The 25,619-nt window shown below is 37.9% G+C and overlaps 1 protein-coding gene and 1 non-coding gene across 4 annotated transcripts; both read right to left on the bottom strand.

The window, feature by feature from the left end:
• Positions 1-209: 209 nt before the first annotated feature.
• MRPS31 (mitochondrial ribosomal protein S31) lies at positions 210-25,619 on the bottom strand. 3 transcript variants are annotated; one of them, XM_055542295.1, is made up of 7 exons: positions 25,361-25,615; positions 21,717-22,001; positions 17,393-17,548; positions 16,513-16,653; positions 13,907-13,986; positions 10,203-10,346; positions 210-510 (listed from the first exon to the last, which is right to left on the bottom strand). In XM_055542295.1, the coding sequence occupies exons 1-7, from the start codon at positions 25,483-25,485 to the stop codon at positions 281-283; spliced, it is 1,161 nt and encodes a 386-aa protein (XP_055398270.1). In that variant the 5' UTR covers positions 25,486-25,615; the 3' UTR covers positions 210-280. The 3 variants fall into 3 exon arrangements, with proteins under 3 accessions (XP_055398270.1, XP_055398271.1, XP_055398272.1); XM_055542296.1 differs by lacking the exon at positions 10,203-10,346 and having other exon boundaries at positions 25,361-25,619; XM_055542297.1 differs by lacking the exon at positions 21,717-22,001.
• LOC129624858 (small nucleolar RNA SNORA71) lies at positions 13,750-13,881 on the bottom strand. Its single transcript, XR_008701188.1, has one exon. It is a non-coding gene; the product is annotated as a small nucleolar RNA SNORA71 (small nucleolar RNA).

The raw sequence follows: 25,619 nt of genomic DNA, 5'->3' as shown, positions 1-25,619 counted from the left end.
TGCATGAAAAGAAAAAGGTTAGAGAAAGTTGTCTTATTACTAATTCTAAGATATTCTTTTTGTTTAGAATTATTAGTTGAATCCATAAAAGCTGGTGATTTTTTTTTCCATGCAGGAATATTTTTCAATTACTACCATATATACTTTTAAATTATTTAGTATTTATATCATTCAAATCAGATACAATAATGAACACAGTATATTAAAACTTCTAGTAAAATTATTTTATTTAGTTATGATATGAATCTCCAACAGCTTGAAAGAAAAATTTCCATGGTCTTCAACTAAAGTTTATGCCACTTTCTTTTAGAATGTCCTGTTTTTCATTAAAATAATTTCTAAACCACTCTATATGTTCAACCTTCTGTTTAACACTCAGATATGGATTTTTGGAAAGGCCACAGGTCACCAGCTCCATGAAGTGGCGAATTGGTCCTTGTTTTGGAAAACCCTCCAGATATTTATCCAGAAATATATGTTCATGAAATTCTGAGCCATCATCATCAAAACCTAGGAAATGAGACAAAATACATTACAATTTTGAATGTAAAACCTACACCAATACAGTATATTAACACATACATATGGGATTTAGAAAGATGGTAATGATGACCCCATATGTGAGACAGCAAAAGAGACACAGATACAAAGAATAGACTTATGGACTGTGCGAGAAGGTGAGGGCGGGAGGATATGAGAGAATAGCATTGAAACATGTATATTACCATATGTGAAATAGATGACCAGTCCAAGTTCAATGCATGAAACAGGGCACTCAAAGCCGGTGCCCTGGGACCACCCAGAGGGATGGAGTGGGGGGGTGGGGGAGGGGGGTGGTTTGGGACAGGGGGACACTTGTGCACCCATGGCTGATTCATGTCCATGTATGGCAAAAACCACAATAGTGTAAAGTAATTAGCCTCCAATTAAAATAAATAAATTAATCCAGTTAAAGGCATGAACATTAGAGTCAGACAGAGGTTTGCTCACCAATTTAACAACCACGTGACTGGGCAAATTAACTTTCTCTGAACATCAGTTTCCTCAGGCACAAAATGAGTATTAGAACAGCACCTTCTTCACGGGGTTTTTGTAAAGATTAAAGATTAAATAGACAGAAAGCTTGTAAAACTCTTTTACACTGCTTAGCATTTTACAAATATTCAAAATGGAGCAGTAATTATTACTAATGGATATTTTAATATCTAAAGAAACCACTAAGAAAACTATACAAACTACACTAAAAAACACATAAAATAAAATGGACTCTTAAGATATATTCAGGCAACTCACAGAAAGCCAAGAAAAAACAGAGGAGTGAGAAACAGAAAAATGAAAAAAAAAACCAAAATGAGACTTAAATCCTAACAAATCAATAACTACTTAGATGTAAATGGCCTATACCAATCAAATGAAAAACATGATCCAACTATATGCTGTATACAAGAAACTCACTTCAAACACCTATAACACAGGTGTTGAAAGTATGGAGGAGGACATATCTTGCTAACATTAATTTTTAAAAAGGAATGCATGAGTGGCTACATGAACATCAGATAAAGCAGACTCCAGAGCAAATATCAGAAAGAGGAATATTACATAATAAAGGGATTAGCCCACTAAGAAGATAGCAATCTGAATTATGCATTCACCAAACAAAAGTTTCTAAATACATGAAAGCAAAACTGATAGAAACATAGAAATAGAAAAATCCACAATTACAGTTTTACTATCCCACTGTCAGCAACTGATAAAACAGCCAAGTAGAAAATTAGAAAAGACACAGAAGAACCAAATATTAACCAACGGGATTACACTGACATCTACAGAACACTCCAAACTACTGCAGAACACAAATTCTTTTCAAACAACCATGAACGCTCACCTAGTTTAACCATACCCTGGGTCGCAAAACAAACGTCAACACGTTTAAAGTAACTGAAATAATACACAGTATCTTCTCTGATAATAACGGAATCAACACAGAAATCAGTAACAGGAAAACAGCAGGAAAATCTTCAAACAGTTGGAAATTAATATAAATAATTCGTGATAAAACACAATTGAATGAAAAGGTGGCCATGTGCTAGCCAAGGAGAGAGACCTCTAGAGAAACTAACACCGCCGACATCTGGGTCTTGGACTTCCAGCCTGCAGACTATGCGAAAGTCTACTCTGTTGTTTAAGGGACCAGGTCTGTGATATTTTGTTATGGAAGCCCTAACAGACTAACATGGGTCCACACGAATATGCCAACTTTAAGATGCATAGATGATTCAATGGAGAAAGGACAGTCTTTTCGATGAATGGTGCCAGGAGAACTGGGTATCACTGACCAGAAAGAAAAAGAATCAAAGCTTCACACTTCAAATTAACAAAGAACAGATAATGGTCTAAACTATATATATAATATGCCATAGCCATTCTGAAAACAACTTGAAAGGTTCTTTAAAAAGTAATATTTAACTACCATACAACCCAGCAATTGCACCCCTAGGTAGTTATCCCAGGAAAATGGACATTTGTATTCATACAGAAACCTGTACATGAATATTTATAGCACCTTTATTGTTAACAGGCAAAAACTGGAAACAACCCAGATGTTTCTTATCAGTTGAATGGTTAAACAATAAGGTACATTCGAACCACGGAATATTACTCAGCAATAAAAACAATAGCAAAAAACCCCCTACTGACACATGTAACAACTTGGATAAATCTCCAGAGAATGAATTATCCTAAGGCGGGGGGGGGGGGCACTCGGAAGAAAGGTTACACACTGTGTGATTCCATTTGTATGGAAAAAATTAGAGAAATGGAAAATGCATTTGGTGATTGCCAGGGATCAGAGACTAAGAAGGGGAGGCAGTGGGAGGTGAGTGAAATGTGGCTATAAAAGGGCGTAAGAGAGATCCTGGAGGTGACAGAACTGTTCTGCATCCTGACTGTGGTGATGGTCACATGAACCTACATATATGGTACAACCACACAGAACACACAAACACACTCGCCAATAGAGTACATGTGAAACTGGTGACATGTGAACATGGCTGGAACACTATCGATGCTGACTGCCCGGCTATAGGCTGTCCTGTGCTTATACATGAGGTAACCACTGGGGGAAAATGGGTACAGAGTATATGGAATATTTATCATTTCTTACAACTGCACATGAACCCATAATTATCTCAAAAACAGTTTAAAAATGCTATCTCATCAGTTAGAATTATCTTCCACTTATTGAAAGAGATTTTTTAAATTTTATTTGAACATTTAAAGATCTAGTCATTCACTTTTATAAAAACTAAAACACACAATAAACAAATCAAGGCTTAGATTGCTAAATGGCCACACACTACTACTATGCTTGTATACATAACCCTTTGCAATGTGCCTTTGCCCTTCTTTCCATAAAGAGGTAGATACAGCCTGTTGCTCCAACCCTTAAATTGGAGGTTGGCCAGGTGACCTGCCTGGTCAATGGGACATTACCAAACTTAATGCAAAGGCCTGAAAAGCCTTTACTATTGTTTTAGGAACTCTTCTACAGCTAGGTGAACAAGCCCAGCCTAGCCCATGAATGATGAGTGACATAAAACCCCCTTATTGCCTCCCCTGACAATAGCCAACCTCAGCTAGACATGTGAGAGAAACCAATCTAGACTGATCCAACCCCAGGCACCTACCCAAGCCAACCAGAAAACCCATAAGCTCATGAGCAGTTATGACTTAGCTGTTGTTTTACTAAATTTGGAGTGGTTTGCTATGTAGCAAAAACAGAATTGGTTAAGGTTTTCCTAAGACTTCTTCAGGCTCCCCTGGTGGCTCAGGCAGTAAAGAATCTGCCTGCAATGCAGGAGACATGGGTTCAACCCCTGGGTCAGGAAGATCCCCTGGAGAAGGGAATGGCAACCCACTCCAGTATTTTTGCCTGGAGAATTCCATGGACAGAGGACGCCAGTGGGCTACAGTCTTAACGGGTTGCCAAGAATTGGACGTGACTGAGCAACTAACACACAAGACTTCTTCACATTCAGAATCCAACTCTTCTGAATTGGCTTTTCAACTCTGGGTTGTCAGTGGCCATGCTTTCAGTGGCCACCTCCCTTTAAGAACATGTGTGGTGCAGCATTTCTTAAGGGCTCCACTATGGCCTCTTCTGATGCCCCCAGTGCAAATTTAGACGCATATCCACAGGCAGTGACAGCTATCTCTTCACTGCAGCCCGACTAGCATAGTAAGATACATCAGCTTTAGAGATATTTAAAACTTTGAAAAACAAAAGTATGTTGTATTCGATGAAATACAGAAAAAGAGACATGCAGGGATATTTTAAACGGAAGTTGTTCTCTATCCCATAACCCTCCAAAGTTTCTATTTACATTTTTCAAGGCCAATTACTTCCAAGACTAATCACTTTTATGGTGTATATCCTTCTAGCCCTTTTCCTAAATTCATGTGTATTTTTACAGACAAATTATTGTTTTAAAAGAATCTTTCCTTGAATCCCATTGAGAATTCTCTACGGTTATCAATAGTTTACTTCACCAGGCAATCATGTTGTTCCATCTTTACTTTTGTTTTGTTTTGTTTTTAAGCCATATGCACCTGGGGATAGGAATAGGGAAAATGCAATATGAAGTAAAAATGCAAAAAAGTCTCACTCTGCTAAAGATCTTTTCCATATCATCAAGTACTGCTTCCAGTTCCACATGACAATATTCTTTTAAAGAAAAAAATACCAATATGGCTAATGTAATATGAAAAACAAGGCAGGTTTCAATGTTCAATAACATTTGGAACAGAGTATGTTAGGGCTAAAAAATAAGGTCTGTAGCATTGGAAACATAATAAATCAAGGTAATAATTGTTCTCAAAAATCTGAGGGTGACTCCTGGATTGAATGTTTATGGTTATTAGTTATTAGTCTCCTTAGATGTACTTAAGATATAAGACTTAAGACAGAAAATTGTGCAAGAGAAACTATTTTTAAAAATAGCTGTGCTAATACAAGATCAGTAATTAATTTATTAAATCATTAACAGACCAACTATCTCTGACATAAAGTCATAATGAGTTAGACAAGTACAGAAATTATGACATGCTCTATTAGGGGGAAAAGCATCTAAGGGCATAGGTGATCTTATCTTATTACTCTTTCTCTAGATGATAAATCAATCATCTTTTTAACTCAGAAGGTATAATGAACAGATCCTTCCTGAATGAGTCAATGAGTGAAGAAAGCCAAGTAGTACTGGGAAGTATAAAACAAAGAAAAAAAAAAGAGAGAAAGCGATAAAGAAGGGATACTATATACAAAACTAAGTTCCAGATAGATTAATCGGGAAAAAGCTAACAGATCTACGTCCAAATTAAAGTCTTTGTTGGTTAAAGGCACTCTGAACAGTTAAAAGATAAGCAACAAGGACTTCTAGTTAAAATGTAGTAGATTGAACACATGATTTTTAAAATCTCTGCTCCCTTTTAACACCTACTAAATGGCAGTAAAAGGAATAAAAAGTTGAAAAGTTCAAAGATAAGCAGAACAGAAAATGAAACTGTAACAGGAGTTATCACCAAAATGTTAGAAGGAAAGTGGACAGATAAGTAGTAACTGACTCAGCTGAGTTGAAAAATGCTAAAACCAAATTAAGAAGCAAACAGATATCAAAGGCTTTGGAAATCAGTGGCACCACTGAAATTAGGAATGGGGATGAGGGACAAAAAACAGAAGACTAATTAAAACTGGTTTAGGGGATAATTAGATCTCCCATGATCCACCTTCTACCTGTACCTCTAGATAACTACACCATCCATCTCCCAAAGAAGATGGGCAGTTTTATTTTTTGGAGAAACTAAAAAAGAGGAATGAGTCATTTAATTGATAAGCAGGGGAATTAAGTGAAAGTCTGTATGCTGATTAGTGAACCATTCCTCCCCACTCCCACCAACGGTGGAGTCATCCTCACCAGCTGGAGGATCGACTGGCTATCTTATTAGAAGAGAATGTGTTCATATTTATTGCAATTTAAAATATGCCTATTGTTTGACCCTTGAATTAACCTACTCAGACATGGACAGAAGGATATGTATAACAGGATTCACTGAAGTTCTATTCATCGATAGGAAAATGGTAAAAATAAATTTCAGTCATTCATACAATGGCATAGTACAAAATACATAAATAGCTCCCATTTTATAGAACTATTAAAACAAAGTTGATCTCTATGTACTGACAAGGAAATGCTTAAGACATACTGCTAAGTAAAAATAAATAAAATTTAAAAGCTACAGGATACTATATGTATCATACGGCCCCATTTAGACCAAAACAACAGATAAATGTAAGACTATCATTTAAGGCGGATGTGGGGACATACATCAAACTACTGGCAATGGTTGCTTCAGGAAAAGGGAAGAGAACTGAGGGGTAAAGTTTATTCTTTATTCTTCTGTCTTACGTTTTTGTGAGTAAACTTTCATACATTCATTTCTATAGCTTAAAAAACTTTTTAATAAGCAAAAGAAACAAAATATAGTAAGGAAAAAGTAAGAGTGGAAAATTAAAGACAAGAAGGAAACCCCAGTGGTGTACAATCAACTAAAGCAACATAGGTTAAATCTGTGTCTAATTCTGCTTTAAATATTAGTGAATGCAATTTAACACATTATTGACTGGAGACGTATTAACACCACAGGCATTAGTTTCTGCAAAAACCCCCTGGTCAATAATGCGTTAATATTACTGACTACAGCTAAAAATACAGTACAGCAAATAAAAGTCAAGTCCAGCTAATAGCAACGACCAATTTGACAAAGAGTATATCACAGCACTGAAGCAAATTCACTTTCACTTTGACTTGTTTTCACTTCTATTTTGTCAAACTATTATTTCTTTTCCTGGCAGTACTCTGCGGCTCTTGTTCACTGGCCACCATCTGAAACCACCAGCAGATTGTTTCAGACAATACAGACCTAATCATCTTTACATTTGCCCCAATTTTCTCCGCACTATACCCTCCCGCATAACAACCTCTGAGTTTTATGGTAATTCTGAGCTTTTTTAACTATTCTTGCTAGCTCATGTTAGAGCATTCATTCCAGACACCCTGGCAAAGGATGGCATGCTATAAGTGAACAAATTTAAACCAACTGAGAGATAAAAGCATGACTGACATCCATGACTGAGCTTTTTTGCCCACTGAAGCCTCCAAACTGAGAATTACTCTTGGAGGGCATTTCAAAGACACTTGTAATTTGGTGGTATATACATGGCTGATGAATATTCAAGAGCAAGTCTCTTGTTAACTGGATAATGATAAAAATGGGATTAAATTTAGATAAAGCCAAAGCTAAAATAAAAGTGATCTTATTGCAAAATCTACTGGGAATAATTCCACCTAACCGTTCTTATACAGAGAAGGCAATGGCAGCCCACTCCAGTACTCTTGCCTGGAAAATCCCATGGAAGGAGGAGCCTGGTAGGCTGCAGTCCATGGGGTCGCTAAGAGTTGGACATGACTGAGTGACTTCACTTTCACTTTTCACTTTCATGCATTGGAGAAGGAAATGGCAACCCACTCCAGTGTTCTTGCCTGGAGAATCCCAGGGACGGGGGAGCCTGGTGGGCTGCTGTCTATGGGGTCGCACAGAGTTGGACATGACTGAAGTGACTTAGCAGCAGCAGCAACCGTTCTTATACATCTCTGGACTGGAAAAGCACATAAGAAGGGACAAACCAGGTCTTAACTTGCCAAAAAAAAAAAAAACCCATCAAATTGGAAAGTCAATTTTTACATTTTAAGTGGCAAAACAAACAACAGAATTTTTTTTTTAATGTAACAGAAAGACACAACACTGGGAAGTAAACTGTAAACACAGGACATGCCTTTACGATGCTTTCAGCATTGTGTTCCCAACCTGACATGGTAAGCCCTTTTTTCCTTTGGGGGCGGGGGGAATCTTTTTCCAAAAGTATTGAAGTAAATCTTCATGAAACTAATTATTAGAAGAGAGAGCATGATATTTCATTACTCTTAAATCCGAAGTATAAGAAACATGAAAGAATGTTACTAAAAGGCTAAGACTCCAGGTTCTAAGGCCAGTCCTCTATTAACGTACTGAGAAGATCCTAAGTATGTGCTGAGGCGGGTGATCAAAGTGAGAAAGTTTCCACAGTCCCCTTCCTGTTTTTCACTCAGATAACAATTGCCTTCAGGAGGTGGAAATGAGATACCTCCCTTTCTGACCCCAAAGCATCAATAATGTGTACAGTGTATATGGACACTTGTCACATTTATCTCCCCAACCTGACCAGAAAACATGCTTGGGTTTTTTTTCCCCTTTTTCAGAAATCACACTTTCTTGAAAACCAGGCCAAATCTAAGATAAATTCTTTAGCGTCTGAACACGCAAGATTTTGATGACTGAAATGTGTCACTGCTGATGACAATGTACCACCAAGTCGTGCTTTCCTACGATCCTGTTTGGTGGTACCTAGAAAATACACAATATCCTTGTGAATATTTTAAGATTTAAAAATGTTATAGAAGAGAAAATACTTATAATAGCAAATCCCCTCACAACACCATTGCTGTACAAACAGGGATGATGATGGTGACTTGTATAAGCTCACTTATTTTTCAGAAGAATCCCATAAAATGAGTCCTATTATTATTTCTATCATTTTATAAGACAGAGGACCTGAGGCTGGGAGAGATTAAGCTTCACTCAGGCACTTGAACTCTAACCACCACGGTTCGCTGTTTCTCTTAAGTCAAGTCGCATATTCTACCTCAATAATGGGTTTTAAAACATGTCTGTCACCATGAGGACCTGGAACATCCAAGCTTCAACAAATATGGAACAAAGTTTTCCCTTAACATCATAGATTGTATTTCTTAGTTTTTTGGGTTTTCTTTTTTTGCTACTTTAAAATTCTATGATCACATACAAGAGGGGAAAGGAACTAACATTTATTTCTAAGTATTATATGCCAAGAACTGTAGTGAGCAACTCACTAACTTATCTGATTTAATTCTTACATTCTTCCAATGAGGTTTCTTTAATTTACAGATGAGGAAACTAAAGCTCAGGAGGTTAAATTATTACCTCAGAGGCAAATGGCTAATAACTGACAGAGTTGGAATCCGTATTCAGGTTTATACAAACAAGTCTGTGGATTTGGGTTTTGTTTTTTTACCTTACCCTGATACCTTCCAGAATGTACATTATGTAATAGATGAAACACAGATTTCTATATTATTGAATATATCATACAAATATTTAAAATATTAAGAATTTGCTAAAGGATGTATAAGTCCCTAAAGTTTTCCTATATAAAATACTACTATATGTAAATATAAGACTATTTAAACTTCCACTCCACTTATCCAACAAATGAAAGGTTATCAAAAATTAAAATATTACAGTGCAGAATATTACAAAGGTTAAAATATGGACTACTTTTTCTTAAGTCTTCCTGAGGTGTTTGCAATTTCTAGCTAATCTTACCATAAAAGTAAATGAATCTCTTCTAACTGAAAATACACCTATAAGTATTCAATGCCATGTTTGGCTGATGGTATCATGGGTGCCATAAAAAATAAATAGCATAGTTAATACTGTTTTCCTTTTGACTGAGGAAGAGGTAACACCTCCAGAGAGATCTCCAGGAAAGTAGATAATATTTTATTACCAGCTCCAAGTATCTAGGTATGCAGCCAGAGTTCCCAGGAAGTTCAAAGCCTCCAAACATACTTGCTTTGAGAGGTTTTGAATACAAGAAACATGTGCCTCGTTAAAGCAACGGTTTCAAATAAAAGATACTGGTGTATGACTTAAAGAGTTGTAAACGTTGCCCCAAACTGAAGGATGACCTTACCCAGTATTTAATGTATTAGAAGATTTACCAGGTTATCTCCTGCTTAGCAAGCACAAAACTGTCATCTGCAGTTTTCAACACCGGGATGTCATAGAAATTAATGATATCATTTCTGCCATATAACTTTACCTTCTTATCGAACAATCAGAATTAAGTGAAATCTTAGTATTCTTAAAAACACCATCAGATTTCTTTTAGGACATCACAAAGATGTCTACACTAAGTTTTGAAATTCAGGTAAATATCCAGAACCTACAACTGAACATCTACCAGATTAATCTCAATCAGAGTTTTATAAACCTCTGATGTTAAGACTTACCTGCTTCATTGTTAATTGGGAACTCCCACAATTTCCCCTCTTTTGTCCACTGGATCATCTCTTCAAAACCATTCTGAAAGGGCTGTTCAGTGACTGCAGCTAACTGCTTAGCAAATTCTACATCCCAAAGAGAAGGGGCTGCCTCTGTAGAATAAAGACATTTGAAATATGCACTATTCTATGTAATTATCTTTCTTTTAAAAATGTTATCACCTCTAAACTGGCAATATATTTTCAGATCTTGAAACTCATAATTAAACAGTATATAACGAAAGGTCACTGATAGCTAAAATGGAAACAAAAACTATATATAAAGACTACAACCACAATGACTGCAAGCCTCAACTTTTGTTTTTACTACAATGCTAGGTAATTAACCCCTAGTCTCACAGTCCCCTCTACTGAAAAGGAGAAAAGAAACGTCCATTTGTTCAAGGATCCTTTTGATGAATGTGAAAACTTTTATACAACATGTGATTTTGATCTTTAAACTCTAGACTGTTTATTTTTAGTCTGTCAAGATAAGTAAACTAAATTAAGATAATGTAAACTAAACTACAATAACAATGGCAATGATAATACCATTAATGTATACTGGGCATTTACTCTGTGCTAAATGCTTTTTATATATTAGTCCATTTAATCCTCACAACCAACTCTATGAGTAAGGTAATATAATGTTAGCTTATTATGATCACCATATCACATTTCAATCATTTATTTCCTTTGGAAATTCAAGACATCTTTGAAGAATGAGTCATACTCTCACCAATCGTTGCTGGTGGAAATGTAAAATGGTACAACCGCTTTGTAAAAGAGTTTGGCAGTTTAAGAAGTTAAGAATACACCTATCACACCATCATTTTACTCCTATTTACTCAAAAGGATCCATACATAGATCTGTACATGGAAGTTCATGTATGACTACGCCTGACCCCACTGACCACTAGTATGAAGTATGTTGGGTCTTGTACATCTGATAAGGAGAAGACTCCAGCAGCTAGGCTAATTAGCCACAGTTAGAGTAATCATAACAGAAAATAATTTAATCATCATGGTTACTTTTAAATTTATTCAGTGGACACTGATCAACTTATGTTTTTTCCATAATCATCATTAAGAGTTGAAACAATTTACTGAACGTCCACTGTGTTCCAGGCACTGTTGTTTAGCCGCTAAGTAGTGTCCGACTCTTTTGTGACCCTCTGGACTGTAGCCCACCAGGCTCCTCAGTCCATGGGATTTCCCAGGCAGGAATACTGGAGTGGGTTGTCATTTCCTTCTCCAGGGGATTTTCCTGATCCAGGGATTGAACCCGTGTCTCCTGGGTCTCCTGCATTGGCAGGTGGATTCTTTACCACTGAGCCACGTAGGAAGTCCATCCAGACACTACTTGACATTTTAATTATATTATCTCATTTAATCCTTGAGATGTATGTATTACCCACATTTCATAAGTGGGAAAAGGGAGACTCCAAGAGGTTAGTAAGGCAGAATCTTAATTTTAATAATCAAGATCTACGCAACACCAAAACTCTTTCCATGAGGCTAAATTGCCTCTCAGCTCTAGGTTACTCCAGGATAAGCAGTTGGGTCTAAGACACCCCCTTTGCAGCAGTGGTAAGAACTTAGCAGGGAGCGAAATCTGGGAACCATGGGATGGAAGAACTCATTCAGTCAGTCAATAAATAATTAATGAATGCCAACAACATGTCAGGCATTATTTTTATCAACACATGGTAGGGAAAGAGCAGTGGAAAAACACTAAATGTACGCCTGCACATTGTTGCTATGCTTGAACTTAATTGGGAACAAAAGACTTTCTTCGGATTCATGCAAGTAGAGCTTATTAAAATGCCTTCAATAGAGTACATTTATATAAATCTGTGCATTACTTTCCTTAATAGAGTATAATCACTTAATATTATTTTAGAAAATACATATACCTTCAGTACCTCTGGGCCAGCTCATCTTAAATTTTAGGAATAAGACACGTGATTTAAAAAAGCAAGCTGGCTCCTTCAAGAATCCATGTGCTTCTTCTGGTTGTTCATTAGGCAGACAATAGTAGCTACCCTGTCAACAAATTCCCTTTCGGAGGCAAGCCTAAGAGTTGCCACTTTGTTATTCTCTGGCGGTCCGGCAGTTAAGATTCACCTTGGTAGCCCCGGTTCAATCCCTAGTCCAGTTGGGGAACTAAGATCCTGCTAGTGCACAGTGTAGCCAAAAAAAGAGCTGCCACCTCAACAGGGGAGAGGTGGCCCATTCTCCATGTCTGTGCTTTTGCACTTCCGTTTCCTCAATCATCTGCGACAGAATGCGGCTGTCACAATACGAGAAGGGGGTTGGTCACCTAGTTTCAGTTTCAGTTTAAATGAACAGTGACTGAATTAATGCCTTTTCTCCATGGTATTTATTTATAGCTTAATTTGTTAAAAAAAAAAAAAGATTTAAGATAACAGATTCCTATTATTTGTAAGCCACTTGGCTAGGGGCTATTCAGTATACAAAAATCAATGAGACCTAGCCACTAACGTCAAGAGATTTATTGAATAGTGGGAAAATCAGATGTTTTTATAACTGATAGAGCCACTGGAAGATGGCCTAGGAACTTAAATATCAGAACTAAAATTATTTCTACCAAGGTTCAAAAAGCTAACTTACAATGTTTAGAAATGAAAGTCACTTATAAGCATAGATCATTTGTATGGAGTTCCTTCACTTACTTTATCAGTAAAGCAAATTTAATGTCAAGCAAGAGGACACTCTTAGTTCTTTTTTAATTAGGATTAAAATGGTGACTAAGGAATTTGACTTCTTGCCGAAAGAGGAAAGAGAACAAAAACTAACCGACTAAGTGTGTTAAGAAAAAACACTACAAGTCCACCAAATACATTTCCTGAATGCTCTCCTTCCCATCTCCTAAATAATCTCTAAAGCATTTCTACAAGTTAGCATCTATAAATGACATCTCCTCTTCTACATAGTAAGAAGGCAGACATTACAATTTTTCTTTATCTAACAACACAGAGGTGTGTTGCAAATAGTGTAACAGTTGATCATTAACATTTTAACCCAGGTTAGCAGCCACTCTATAGATCTGGATCCCTGAAGCAGACAGTACTTACCTCCTGTGTCCCATGGGGCTGCAACATTTCAAAGGGGAAACCTGACCAACACAAGCATGTTAACAACTACATGAATAAGCAAGATCCAGGTAGACAGGGCTTCCCTGATGGCTCAGTGAGTACAGAATCCACTGCAATGCAGGACATGGGGGTATGATCCCTGGGTTGGGACAATCCCCTGGAGGAGGAAATGACAACCTACTCCAGTATTCTTGCCTGAAAAATCCCATGATCAGAAGAACCTGGCAGGGCTACAGTTCATGGGGTTACAAAGAATCAGACAAGACTGAACATGAGTATGAATGGTCAATGACAGGACAGAATATCAAAATACTTGATTATTATGCAATCAAAGTAGGATATTTTTCAAAGATAGAACGTTTCCATGCCTGAGAAATAGTGTTACTTTTTTTTGCTAGTGTGTGAAAACTCCAGGGTTTGGAATGGATGGCTAGGCTCTTCAAACATTGGGAAAGATCTTTCAGCAACTCCTCTCCCTCCAGTATCAATGACCAGGGCACAGGCAGCCCACAATCACTTTTGATGCAGGAGAACAGTCTTATTTTCTTAACAAACCTGTTTCAGGTGCCTCTTCAGCAACTGGCTTAAGCTCAAAAATATTAAGTCTCTTCCCCTTGTATATATTTTTCCTAAAACTGAAAAAGAAAAAAATTATTTTAATGAATATTTTTATACATGGTCAACAAAAATTGTTTATGAGAGGAAACTTTTATATGAAAGTCAATATAAAAATTTAAAGTAAAAAAAAAATTAAAATTAATTCCACTGACCCACATGAGACATTTGAATTAAACCACATGTCTTTAGGACTGACAATTAAAAATAGGAACAAATTCACCTGAACTTTTGCATCACAATACAGCAAAACAGTTACAACAATTTAACTTCCAAAATACTTAATTGAAAAGATCAGCTTAATTTGCTACAATTTTTATTTGATCCATTGCATATTAAGGTTTTAGAAAATCTGATGTTGTGGAAAGACATCAAAATATGCTAAGTTAGAAATTGTTAAAGTCAAAATTTGTCTTCCTTTAAGGGTAGAAAACACTGCATGCTTCTTAATTACAAATTATAATTATAAAAGACAGTATAGAAAAATCAAAACGTCCCCACTCGCAAAGTGATCGTTCTGTAATTTTAAAATTATGATTAACTTTATTTACAAAACTATTTAATTAACTCAAAATTAATGTCACAGAGTTAACAGGTAACTTTTCTTTGTACGCTTTAATCAACTGCTTTATGCATCAATTCACGTACTTATTTGAAAAAATTTCCTGGCAGATTAAACACTAAGTTATAAACTGGAAGGTTAGCTTTTAAAATAACTTTGAATTCTTCTCTGGATCAAATTACTTTTTTCTACTAAATTAAACTAACTGAAAAAAATTAAAATATCATGTTAAAATTAGATAAGTGAAAAGTGTTAGCAGCTCAGTCGTGTCCGACTGTTTGGGACTCCATGGACTGTATGTAGCCCGCCAGGCTCCTCTGTCCGTGGGATTCTCCAGGCAATACTGGGCTGGGTAGCCATTCCCTCCTCCAGGAGATCTTCCAGACCCAGGGATCTAACCTGAGTCTCCTGCCTTGCAGGCAGATTCTTTACCATTTGAGCCACACCCTAGGGCTTCATATTCAGCATGTCACAGGTAGGCAAACAGACCTACAGGACCATGAAAGATGGCCAGTCCCGGTATTAGTCAGATGCACGGTGCAGGCCAGCGTGTCTCCAAAGCCAGCACTTGGGGTTCACACTTCTCCACCTCTAATGGAAGGAATCAGTTGGGCCTGGGTTGTCTCAGGTTGCTCCAAGTCAGAGCAGGTGAACAATCTGGTATCTCATCATTGCTTCCCCTTATTCTAGAGTCCTGTAAGCAGCTTTTTAATGCAGGCATTATAAGCACATAAACCCCTTCCCTACTTTTTTAGCTTCTGCCTTGTCACCTTCTAATTTTTGATGACAGCTCAAATCATTAAAAATCAACCTATGATACAGCATTCTGATGTAGTTGCATGGAATCATTTCAGAGAAGACTGACTCGAAGACTGATTTAAAGATGACTACAGTTAAATATTTTGGGAGAAGCTCTTTGTGAGGTTTTCTAGGGTGTTTTGTGGAATTTTTTTTTACTCGAGTATAGCTGATTTACAATGCTGTGTTAGTTTCTGCTGTACAGCAAAGTCAGTCAGTTATACAAATAAATATAGCCACTCTTTTTCAGATTTTATCCCCATATAGGTCATTATTCGGGGAATCTTAAGTTAAATTCCAAGTGACACATTCTACTTTGTTCAATGTCATAGATATACAAATTACTTTAATTCAAATAATCTTCCAAAGTCACTATAACCTCTGAACTTCCTTTATTAACTGCTGACCATCTTTTCCAATCCTCTTGTATAAATTAATAATTTAATACCCAGAAGGCGCTAACTCAGGTTCCTGAGATTATACGTAGAACAAAATCCATGGAATAAGCAACACACAGAAAACCCTCCAATTGTAAGCACATCCTGCTATAAAGTTCAGTTAGTGTTTGTCAGACCATGCTAAATATTCGGCTTTCTCTCCCCAACTATCACTTCATAGGCTTGAAGGAGAAAGAGCACAAACTTTTACGTAAACACAGACAGCATTCTACTATAAAATAACTATGTAAGACATGGCTTAGGACATGGCTTAGCATCTTTAAGAACTACAAATTACCAAATTGAGATTGCCACAAATAAGCTACCACTTAAAGGTATTATAACGGATCTTCCTTTTTTTGATGGTGGGTCCTTTCTCTGAGGTGTGAAGAAAGATGATTCTAGAGAAAGGTAAAGGCTACATGAACATGCTACATCAGAATGAAAAATAATGCTTCTCACAAAACATTCGTGTGTTCAGAGTTTGGTCAGCTCCACTTAATCTAAATCAGGAGACCGCTAACCAGGGCATATGTGAGGCGGGGCCCATTTCGACTTACGAGATAGAAAATGGAAGGCTGCTAAACCCAGTACACCTTTTCCTTTCTAGGAGATGGGAAGCAGAGACTACGGAGACAGATGTAAATGTATCCGTGACGCTCAGATACCCAACAGCAAGAATATACACGGCAACAGAGTCAATCGACAGTTCAACAAATCAAATCAAATACACTGCAGAGCCTGAGTACCTTTTTCTCAGATCAGCGGTCTTCTCTCGGTCAACAAAATCATCAGCCCCTTCGTCAAACTGAATCTGGTGCACTGGTCGTGTGCTAGCTCTCACTGTGGAGGATCTGGCAACTTTCATATCTGATATGATGTTACTGAAACTGAGAAAAGAGAAAGGTCAAGTGTGTTAGAAATTTTAGCTATGGAACAGTAATGAACTTTCTGAAACATGAGATTCATATAATTCTTATTTCACTTCTATGTACTAATAATGAACAAAAAAGTTATGTCTAAATAAAAGACTATATGTTGTCTATCAATACCACAGACCACTAAGATGGCTGCTGCTCTTTTAAAAGTGCTATTCAGAAATGTTCATTCAAAACATGATTAAAGGTGTCACTCGTGAGAAACTGTCACACATCCAGAGAAGGGGAAATACAATCAGTATCTGTATCCCTATCACCTAGATTAAAAAGCTGCGTTAAAGTTGAAATGTAGCCATTTTTATTTGCTGCATTACGTTTGTTCAAATACAAATAAAATGAGCGATCATATTGTGCATAAAATCAGCATATTATTTAACAAAAAAAAATCTTCTCAGAGAAACTCTTATTCTGTTACTTATTATTTTTAATAACACTACTGAATGTACCACTTCTTTTTCAGGGACAAGAATTATGTAACTTCTCAAAAGAAGTTTTAACCATTCCACTGGTCTTGTAAAACTGTGATCTTCCTTATTAACATGTGAGTTATAACAGAAATCAAACTGCTAATATTTACGAGGCATATTTTATATACGAATGGATATATTACGTACACTGCTCGGCATGCACTGAGTGAAGCCAGCCTCTTGGAGGTATCCGCGCCACTGGCATGGCTATCTGACTCACTAACCTAATTTTGGGTTTCTCTCCATCCTTCTGAGCCTTCCAGTCTTCCTCGTGCTGCCGGAGCTGCCTGAGCAGCTCCGACTTGGTGGTCTGCTTGTCAAAAGGGAGAGAGTCAGCAACTGCGGTCGCAGCCGCCACCAACTCCGGGCTCAGGGACTTGCTTCAGAAAGAGAACATGGAAAACAAATGAGAGACAGAGGCATGACTTCAGTGGAAAGTCAAAATTGATTTCCTGGGTAAAAAACTTCTTGTCATTCGAAAAGTACCATTCAATTTCTAACAAAATCAAGGATTCTTAACACAATATTGTAAATCAACTATATTTCAATAAACTTAAAAAAAAAAAGAATTCTTATATATGAGGTATCAGTTTTATAATATAATATAATCAGTTTATAAGTGTTACAATGCTGAAAGCTCAAGTTAATGGATCCTTAATGCAGCACAATACTAACTCAGAACAATATATGAAGGTAGAGGGATGAGGGATCAGCCTCAAAAAGGATAAATTTGTGGATTTTTAAATTAGATGGCATTTTATTTCAAAAAACAATACAGACTGCAAGCAAATATAAAAGCTGTGAAACCTGTTTATATAAGCTTTAATCAAAATCTCCCCAAACTGGAAAACCCAAAGCACTATCACCGGAACAGATAAACTGTGATACATATCCATGCAATGAACAGCACTCAGCTCACGTCACATGTATGAAAATGAATGGAAGAAGCTGGATTAAAGAAAAGTGTATCTTGCATGATTCTACTTATATCAAAAGGCCAAACTAAGGTGGAAAAAAAAAAAAATCAGAACAGCGGCTGCCTCAGGACAGAAGGTTACTGATGGGGAAGGTGAAGCTGGGGAATGCTTTGCATCCTGGAAAGTGTGGGTGTTCCACGTGCACATCAATTTGTCAGTATCCTGCCACTAAGATCTGTATACTTTAATGTATGTAAATCTTACCCGGGGAGAGGGGGGGATCATAAATCATCAAGTGGGAGATGGAAAGTGAGTGAAGGTATAGATGACTCGAGAATGGCGAGATGTGGTAATTATCAAAACTTCATCATAAGATTTTACTTTATATTTTACATTTTCCATAAGCTTAAAAAAAAAAAAGGCTATTCTTCAGTAAATTAGGGTAAGAGAAAAATATGCCAGCTACAAAAAAGAAGTTATTTACATTTTTTAACTCACTGAAAATAACTGCCATCTCAATGAGTGGGATCCAAATTACTGTTTTACTTTACTTGGCTTTCTATCTCAGGAAATGATGTGTAACATGAAAACTGAGGTTCCCAAATCCCTGAAGCTTGGCCTCAAAGAGACCCTCAAGGAAGCTGTGAGTGAGAGTTGTATGTAAATCAATGTTACCAGAAACTGAAAGAAAGGGGACCTTAAAGAATAGGTAGCTGAAATCGGAGCAGGTAGTTGGTTGGTTAAGAGGATATTAGTTAAAGTACGGGCTAGAAATTTTGGTTACCACTGTGCCCACCAGGGGTCTTATTAGGTTTCATGATATATTTGGATCCAAAGCTGTGGACATGACTGTAAAAACCTAAGATGTTAGAAAGATTTAAGACAGTGCCTTAGAGTACCTGTCAGACAACAGGAATTCTAAGAAACTTAAAAGATGTGGTTTCAGGGCCTCTCACAGGGAGCTCAATACACACCTGGACCTTGGTTCCCAAACTGTGCCGTAAGGCACCCCAGAGTACCTCAGGGAAATATTAGCCATGTCTGTCAGCGACTGTGAACTACTAAGTCAAGGTAGTTCACAGCTTTAACATTAGACTACTGCATTCCTTTCTATGTCACCGTTATCTTTGTGAAGATGGTTCTCCAGCAGCTGCTGTGATAAAAAGCACGAAGCCTTCAAAAATCAGTATGGAACAGGAATGAGAGTGACAGTGTGGAAGGCTAGGTCATAAAAACTACACAACTCCTAGGGGCTCATTTTCTCTCCGGACATTCCCCAAATTAAGGTGGAAAAAAAATCACAACGGCGGCTGCCTCAGAACAGAAGGTTACTGATGGGAAGCTGAAGATGGGGTCCAGCCACCCTGCAGTGAGGGAGCCCAGGCCACACACAGGTGTTTCTGTAACAGTTCTGGCTAAGGTATCGGCTAACAGCCAGTACCAACTGCCAGACCAGAGTGAGCAAACCCACAGACGGTTCCAGCTCCTGAACTTCCGAGTCTTCCAGCTGAGGCCAGACATTGTGGGGTGGAGATTAACCTTCTTCATTGTGCTCCATCCACACTGCTGACCCACGGAATTCATGAGCATTAAAAACTGGCTGTTTTATGCTGCTAACTTTGGGGGCAATAGTTACACATCCATGGTATCTATATAAGTGTGCATAGGTTTCAATACATAATACAAATAAAAAAACTAAAAGCAGGCCATGCACGAAGCAATGACAGTGCATCATGAATCAAAGACAATGATTAACCTACTTCTGTGCATCTGTCTATGTTACTCGCTCAGTCGTGTCTGACTTTTTGCAACCCCATGGACTGTAGCCCGCCAGGCACCTCTATCCATGGGATTTTCTAGGCAAGGTAACTGGAGTGGGTTGCCATTTCCTCCTCCAGGGGATCCTTCCTGACCCAGGGATCAAACCTGAGTCTCCTGCACTGGCAGGCAGATTCTGAGCCACCAGACAAACCAGTGGGTCTGTGCATCTGCAATCCCTTAAAACACAAAGCAGTCTGAGTACAGAATTCTCCTAGGCTTTTATGCTTGTCTCATTCATACCTAATTGGACAGCAATTTTAAAAATTACCTTTACTGAATCTCTTCCCTCTTAGCTCAGTTGGTAAAGAATCCACCTGCAATGCAGGAGACCCCAGTTTGATTCCTGGGTCGGGAAGATCCACTGGAGAAGGGATAGGCTACCCATGCCAGTATTCTTGGGCTTCCCTTGTGGCTCAGCTGGTAAAGAATTAGCCTGCAATGCGGGAGACCTGGGTTAGATTCCTGGGTCGGGAAGATCCCCTGGATGAAGGGAAAGGCTACCCACTCCAGTATTCTGGCCTGGAGAATTCCAGGGACTGTATGGCCCGTGGGGTCGCAAAGAGTCTGACACGACTGAGAGACCTTCACTTTCACTTTTCACTTACTGAATCTCTGCAAAGCAATCAACACATCTGAACCACTTCATTAACAGTTAACTAAATTATAATAAAAAAGCAAAAGGGATCATAAACAGGTCTGGAAACTGGGGAAAAAACCTCATTCTTCATAAATATTTTAAAATGTGCGTTTGAATATTATCTAATTATATGTATATATATTTTAATTTGTTTTACATTGTTTCTAAAAAGGAGGAGAAGATACTTATTACAGGCATTTCCTGTTTGAATCAGCTTACTCTCTACCTAGTTATGCCTTCCAGTGGTAGTTTTGATACAATATAAAAATCAAAAAATTCCATTAAAATGTTAAATCATGGTGACCTGAATGGGAAGGAAGTCCAAAAGGGAGGGGTTAGGTAAATGCATATACCATATAGGTATATGCATGGCTGATTTATTTTCCTGTACAGCAGAAACTAATACAACATTGAAAAGCAACTGTAATAAAAATTAATTAAAAAGTGTTAAGTCACTCTGAGTACAGAAATCTGTATTATCTGTTTATTCTGCTAAGTGACAGATAGTGATCTTAAAGCCACATTTCTTATTACTGATGATGTCGTTGGTACAATCATTATTTATATACTTATATATAACTAAAACAAAATCTTGACATAGAAACTACAACAAAATGCTAAAATATCATGATTGTACTTAGATTCAGTAAATTATACTCTTTTAACAAGCACAAGGAATTATAATACTTTTAAGAAACCACATAAGCTGAGAGCCCTGGAATTACTGGTCAAAGGAAGTCACATAAAACAGCTGTAATTAACATGCCAAAATTTTACGCTAGGTGGAATTTTTTAATGAAATTTCAAATAAGTCTTTCAGAGATACAAAGCTACCTTCAAATCAGGATGTAAATAATTTGTTAATAAACAACTTAAAGCAATTAAATGTGGTTAACAACTGATAAATATGTAAAAGAATGTGGAATTTTCAATTAGATAACTATTCTTTTCCTCTCTCTAGACTCTATACGGATATCCACTTAAATATAGAACAATAACAGTATTACTCATTTAATTATTAGTCTCTGTGTTTACAAACTAATATTTAGTCTTCATTAATTCCATAGCTCCAATGTACTTTAATTAAAAAAAATTTTTTTTTCTGAAAGAAAAAGTTTACTGGAGTTTCCAAAATTACTTAAAAAAAAAAATTCAAATTGCAATTCAATTTACCTCTTTTGGGGGGCATCTTCTGGAGATTTTTGAAGCCTGCCAATTGCAGCTTCCAAACTTTTAAGTTGTCCTCTATTGGGTGGCTTTGTTGTTTGTACATTTACTGTGCTTAACTCAACTTTCATGCCCTTAATAATATTTACCAAGTCTTTTTTCTTATTCTCCTTTATACTCCCTTGGTTCTCCGTTTCTTTGGAAATTTCACAGGCTGGAACAGACTTATCATCTTTCTTGCTATAGATCACGCTGTTAGTGCCAAAATATCTTTGGATATTACATTTTGTCCTGAAAAGATTAAAGAAAAAAAAAAAAAGGAAATATAATGCAAAATAACAGAGCCAGGGCTCAAAACTTTGCTTCAATGGATTTAAATTTCTTTTAGTTCAAACCCTTCCCTTTTGCTTATTCCTGTCGTTAGCAACTGTAAGAACAGCACTTAACATTTCTTGAACACATACTGTGTGCCTAGTTTTGTGCAACATTTTATGTATATTTTCTCATGCCCACATCAACTCCATAAGGTAGGTATTATCCCCATTTTGCAGATAAGGAAACTGGGAACCAGAGATGTAACTTACCCAGGGCCATGTAGCTCAGAGCTCACTAAGGCCTAAGACATACTGGTGAGCAAAAAAAAGTTACAGGTGTGCTGAGATGCTGCCCACCTGAGCCCAGCAAAGGCTATTCGGGGCCAGCAGCTCCTGGAGTGCCTGTCTGTTGCCTCCTTCCATTTACCTCAAGGTTTGGTATTAATACAATATCACTGTCTATGTGTTCCATAACACTAAAAACTTTACAAAACACTGACACGGTTAATAAATTTCAATGTATTATTCTTAAACCCAAAACTAACAGACTGCCTAGTTCTTGTTCTTAACATGACATAAGAATATCTCACAATTAAACAATATGAAATAAAGAAACTTCTATCAATAACAAAGGTTACTTTCTTAAAAAAAAAAAAAAAAATTCCTGGCTGTGATTCTAATCTTTTTGACTTCCTCACTTGAGCTACCAATGTCATGTAACCAATCATTCTTTGTAAACTAAGCTAAAATGGGACAGAAAAAAAAAGAATATTTACTGGCTAGAGTCACCATTCTGCTTTCTTCTTTATAGACTCATTTATGAAAAACAACAACACAAACGATCCCATCTGTTTCAAACTCATGCAAAAAAAGATTTCCCAAATGTCTAAGGAACCCAAATGTCTAGTTTTATATTTTGTGGCATTAAGAACCTTTTAATATAGTTCATATTGAAGCACCTTAAAAACTAGTGAATGTGCTAGTCTTGGTAACAGGGTATAACCTAGGAAAGTCATTGATTAAATATAATGAATATCTACTCTATACTATTTTAGGCACTGATGATATACTAGTAAGTAAGAATCTCAAGGTCCCTACTTTCATGAAGCTAACAGGCTAGAACACTTTCACAAACTTTAATAACTACCTAGAGGACTTACTGAAACACAGAGTCTTTGGTTCTACCAGGGATTCTGATTCAGCAGATTTGGGGAGGGACTTGCAGTCTGCATTTCTAACAGGTTCCCAAGTAAGGCTGATGCTGCCTGTCAGAGGACCACATCCAAGTAGCCATGTTACTACGTCATTTAATCCTTACAATCTTACAGGACAGGTTGTATTATTATATTCTTCCACATTATAGAAGAAACTGCTGCCCAAATAGGTTAAATGAGTGGTTCTTAACCTCTAGAGGTTATATGAATCAAAAAGGGAACTTATTTAAAACATGGATTCCTGACATTCTCAGTTGGTAAGTCTGGAATCAGGCCCAAGGATCTGCATTTAATCAAGACTTGGTGCCATTGATCTTAAGACACAGCATAAGACAATGGGTTAAACAGTATCTCAAGTTCTCACAGCTAGTAAGTGGTAGCTTACTGTGTGCTTGCTCAGTCACTTCAGCCGTGTTCAACTCTGCAATTCTCCAGGAAAGAATACTGGAGTGGGTTGCCATACCCTCCTCCAGGAGATCGTCCCAACCCAGGGATTGAACCCAAGTCTCTGGCGTCTTCTGCACTGCAGGCGAATTTCTTACCGCTGAGTCATCGGGAAAGCCCTTTATGAAACCCTTTAATGAAACTTTTATGAAATCCTTTAATGAAAGACAAAATGGCTTTTTCCAAAAATGCTGAAAGAAACTCTTTGATCTGCTCATAAAATTGTCAGAGGCTAACACATCGAACAACTTAAAAATCAGAATGAAAACCAACTGCATAATCAGTATCCTTATAATCAGTACACAAGAGCCTCAATATAATACTCAACATGTGGTACTAATGAATTCAGGAAAAAGCTAATTACGATTTCACATGTGAAAGTCAAATTAACACTAAAGGTATCATAACAGAAAGGTGACAATCAGGAGACTGAATCTCACATATAACCTGTGCTTCAATGTTTTCTTCCAACACTGCTCTAGCACTACTGAAAGTAATCTATATTATTCCAGGAAAATCATGTATGTATAACACTAAACAAATAATAACTAGTATTTTAATAGTAACTGCATAACACTAAAATAATAAAACTCGAGCCCGACCTAACTTTCTTGTAGTCATGTATGGATGTGAGAGTTGGACTATAAAGAAAGCTGAGCACCAAAGAATTGATGCTTTTGAACTGTGGTGCTGCAGAAGGCTGTTCAGAGTCCTTTGGACTGCAAGGAGCTCAAACCAATCCATCCTAAAGGAAGTCAGTCCTGAATATTCATTGGAAGGACTGATGCTGAAGTTGAAACTCCAATATTTTTGGCCACCTGATGCAAAGAACGGACTCATTGGAAAAGACCCTGATGCTGGGAAAGACTGAAGGCAGGAGGAGACAGAGGATGAGATGGTTGGATGGCATCATCAACTCGATGGACATGAGTTGGGGTGGACTCCGGGAGTTGGTGATGGACAGGGAGGCCTGGCATGCTGCGGTTCATGGGGTCGCAAAGAGTCGGACATGACTGAGCGACTGAACTGAACTGATGCTGCAAATCTTTTTCTCGCCTGGCTAACTCAAACCCTGGGGACCCCTTCAGATTTCACCAGACTTCTTTCCAGAAAGGACACCCTGAACCTCTCCTACAACGGTCAGGCGTCTCTGCTCATCCAGCTATTACCTGTTCGACGAATTCTGCCGTATTCTGCGCTACTCACATTATCTCAGCGGTTACTCCACTATACTTGAACTGCCTACTTGGTGGAACTCTAAGCTCTGCGATGGCAGGACTGTGTATTCGGGGCATAACTCCAGTGCTGGCATAAAGATCAGCGCTTTCAGTAATGAAGGTAGGAATAAAACCATCACAGTCTTGGAAGGTTTAAAAAAAAAAAGTACATAAAAGAATTTAGCTTTCTGGAACCTGGATAAAATGAGGGGAGAAGTGGGAAGAGAGATGAGGGGCGGTAGGTGGTAGGCAGATGTTCCCCACGCACGCTATGACCTTGGGCAAGTCACCTTATCTTTCTGGGACTTTCCCTTGCTCAGACTTAAAGCGGCGGCTTCTAAGCTCTCACGGGTCATAACACGGACCCCAGGACGCCGGAGAAAAATTAAACTTGAATGTGCCGGAGCCGGGACAGGGGGTGCCTGAAGACCTGCGGGCCCAACAGCGCGGAAACGCGGTACCTGACAGTTCCTTGCGGAGAAGCGAGGGGCACAACGGTGGCCGCCGATGCCTCCGGGCCTGCGGAACACAGAGGGAGCCGGGAAAGGGGGCGAAATGGGAGGACGGCCGAGACCCTCGGGAACATCTCCGAGAAACGAACAACACCAGGAACACCGGCGGATGACGCGTTTCTACCAAACACGCCCCCCCCGGCTCCCGCTTCCGTTCCCCGGCCCGGAGCGCTCCTCTCCCTTACGTTCCGGCGGACAACAAGGGGCG

Source organism: Bubalus kerabau, chromosome 12 (assembly GCF_029407905.1).
Source record: "Bubalus kerabau isolate K-KA32 ecotype Philippines breed swamp buffalo chromosome 12, PCC_UOA_SB_1v2, whole genome shotgun sequence".
NCBI classification, from domain to species: domain Eukaryota; kingdom Metazoa; phylum Chordata; class Mammalia; order Artiodactyla; family Bovidae; genus Bubalus; species Bubalus kerabau.
Note: the sequence above shows the minus strand (reverse complement) of the source record. Positions and strands in the feature narration are given on the sequence as shown.

Bases quoted from the DNA above. Each gene is read 5' to 3' on its own strand.
- MRPS31 (XM_055542295.1), bottom strand. From the start codon at position 25,485: ATGTTCCCGAGGGTCTCGGCCGTCCTCCCATTTCGCCCCCTTTCCCGG. The intron at 17,549-21,716 runs GTAAATTGAATT...CTCTTTCTGAAG, and splicing joins GAAGATGCCCCCCAAAAGAG to CAAGTCCCTGAGCCCGGAGT. The intron at 10,347-13,906 runs GTTTGTTAAGAA...TTTATTCTACAG, and splicing joins TGAAGAGGCACCTGAAACAG to AGGCAGCCCCTTCTCTTTGG.